Below are 2,825 nucleotides of genomic sequence, written 5' to 3' on the forward strand. Positions count from 1 at the left end.
AGTTGATAAAGGGCACGGCTGTTTCCCGTAGCAAAAGCCTTCTCCATCTCCCGAGCTCTCGATATCCACCAGAGCTCTCGGTCTTTCCTTAGACTCTTCACTATTTGGCGTTTGAGGGATTTGCGTACACCGTCGTACTCGTTGCCTGCCGGTATGGCTTTCCTGGCACCAATCATGGATGACGACCTCGACGACATCCAGTGGTCCCGTGGTCGAATTGGAGAAGTCGGGCAGGCAGCACTGAACGCCACGCTTCATCCACATGCTCACTGCCACCACAGTATTGTTTTACTGTGGAAAGTTGTTGGGCTAGCTCAGATCGATACTGTTGAGCTGCGGCAGTTCTTCGAAGACAGTGGATTGGTATGCTTCTTGCCGATTTGCAATGGCCTGAAGGGAAACGAACTGTCAAGCGTGCGCGCACCACGGCGTGATCGGAGTCAAGTTGTGTGCCCCAGAAAGAACGGCAGTCTTGGGTTGTGGCTCTCCACCGGTGACTGATGGCCACGTGGTCCAACTGGGTCCACGGTTGATTTGTAGTTGGCGGCCGCCAGGTTACGCGGTGCGAACGTTTATGTTGAAAGTTCGTACTTGCCAGAAACAGTTCGTGATCAGCACACAGCTGAAGGAGGCGATCCCCGTTTTCTGTTCGGCGAGCATCGACTCCGAAACGACCACCCAAATGTGATTCCAAGGAGCTCAGACGACCTACTTGAGCATTCAAATCGCCTGCAAGTATCACAATGTCAGTGCTTTTTGCCTGACGAATGAGCCCGGATAGCTCTCGACAGAAAGTATCCTTTTCCGCATCAGAAATGCAGTCTGTTGGGGCATAAGCCGACACGACAAACAGGCACCGCTTTTTATTCCGCGAGGCATTGAGCTTGATTGAACTGGATAGCCGGACGGCGCAGAGACGACTGTTCACTGGGATCCAATCCAGCAAAGCGCGTTCAGCTCTGGGGCTGAGTGCAACTCCCACGCCATATATTCCACGAGCCATCGCTTCTGGGTCACCGGACACACTGAAGGAGAAGTGTGAGAGAGCTGAGTTCATTCTTGGCGTTCTGAGATGCATAACCACGCTCGGGTTTTGTATGCGTGTTTCGGAGACACAGCATACATCGATTTTAAGGGAGCACAAGGTTTCAGCAAGCATTGCCTGTTTGCCAATTTGACATAGAGTACGAACGTTAAAAGCTCCTATATAGAAAGGATCTCGTGGATTTAGGAAGGTGTTATTTGGTTTAACCTTTGTAGGCAGCGAGGAGCCTAAGGGTCAGATGACTGACAGTCAAATGGCCCAGCGACGTTTGCCTGTGCACTGGGAAGGGGAGGGACATCGATGGACGCTGAACTGCGCGGGCAAATGATACTTCCCGGTTGCCCAGGCCGGGAAAGGGGGTTTGGTTGAGGTACCCCACCTTGAGCCTTCGACTCAAAAGTCTGACCCACAAGGCAGTGGGAGAGTGTAGGGTTTTCTTTGGAGACCCTCCCCGGAGACGACGATTCAATAGTCTGACCTGCTCGGCTGCAGGGAGCTGGCCTGACCCGACGGCGCAGGGAATAAGGTATTACTGCCTCATTCCTGATGCGGCTGCGGTACAGCAGGTGCCTTTTGAGCAGCACCGGGCTCTTTGGCTTTAAAAGTATTTCGACCGTACTGGATAATGCGCCGGCGGTCACGGTCAACCGTTGGGCGATCGGAGTTTGCGGTTTTTGGGGCCGACCTTTTCTAACCCGCCCTTCCTCAGGGGAAGTCAGAATCGCTGCTTCTATATGGACATGCTGGTCGCCTGGGGGAAACACCTTACCGCCTTCACACTCCTGTCGCAGAGGACAGTACGACTTTACCCCCAGACAGCCTCGTATCACGATTACTCGTAGTGCGGGGTCTCGCTGCTCTTGGTCTGGCTGCTCCACTTTGGCCTTCCTGGCATGGTTGCAACTTGTGGAACGAAGTTCCAGCCAGTGTAGCTCGCGGGATCATTGCAGCCATCAAGCCCGACCACCACGCCAAGGTGTCAGCTTTAGGTCGGGTAGCGCATATTCTTAAACAAGCAGCCATTGATTCGTTCGCCGGACTTGTCAACTGGCCAGCAAACGTTTTGCGATTATAACGGATATCGCTGGTGCGCGGCTGGGTTGCTATTTCCTCTATCTAACTGCGTTTATACAGATCCCATAAAGCAGGTGTTATCTAAATGGCTGATTGTTCGAAGCTTGACTCGCATGGAAGCTGATTGGTCCGTCTGGAATTTGTATTGCACTGCGATCTGATGTACTTGCATTTGATTCGTCGGTTGAATATATCTCTGATTAGGTATGTTGCTTTGTCCCGATTGTCCGATCTGAGCTTCTCATATCTTGCGCTCCGGCCCATCTTCTTGTCATTTGACTAGTTAGCTGAACACCTCCTACCTTTTGGCAGCATTTAGTGGATTGGTCCATCTACCATCCCCGTTGTGTTGAGGTCTGATGTTGCAAGTCTTAACAGGTTCATAAGGAACTTTTCCCTTTTCGCAATCTACACTGGTTTTGTCATTTGATCCTCTGATGGCTAATTTTCCTCCGTGTTTGTATGTCCTAATGCGCTTTGTTTTGTCCACTGAAATTTGGGTCGGCTTAGTACATTCTGCTGTTTCCCGGTTCGGTTTACTGCATATATGTTGGCATCGTAGTTCCCGAGTCTGTTTTAGAGAATTGACAGATTGGTTTTTCTATGGACTACGAAAAACACGACACGCTGTCATACATTGACACCCCTTTATTGCTGCTTCGGCTAGCATATATGCCGAAGCACATATACAGATCATCATCAGAGA

At 51.0% G+C, this 2,825-nt stretch overlaps 1 protein-coding gene across 1 annotated transcript in view; it reads right to left on the reverse strand.

Moving 5' to 3' along the window:
• The window catches only part of T265_05644 (hypothetical protein), a gene marked incomplete at both ends in the record, with an annotated part of 32,271 nt that extends 31,214 nt beyond the window's left edge, over nt 1-1,057 (reverse strand). The window contains one exon of the mRNA XM_009170703.1: nt 271-1,057. Coding sequence (XP_009168967.1) covers nt 271-1,057 — 787 coding nt within the window. The remainder of the gene's footprint in view (nt 1-270) is intronic.
• Nucleotides 1,058-2,825: the final 1,768 nt, after the last annotated feature.

This window comes from Opisthorchis viverrini (genome assembly GCF_000715545.1).
Source record: "Opisthorchis viverrini unplaced genomic scaffold opera_v5_109, whole genome shotgun sequence".
Taxonomy (NCBI): domain Eukaryota; kingdom Metazoa; phylum Platyhelminthes; class Trematoda; order Opisthorchiida; family Opisthorchiidae; genus Opisthorchis; species Opisthorchis viverrini.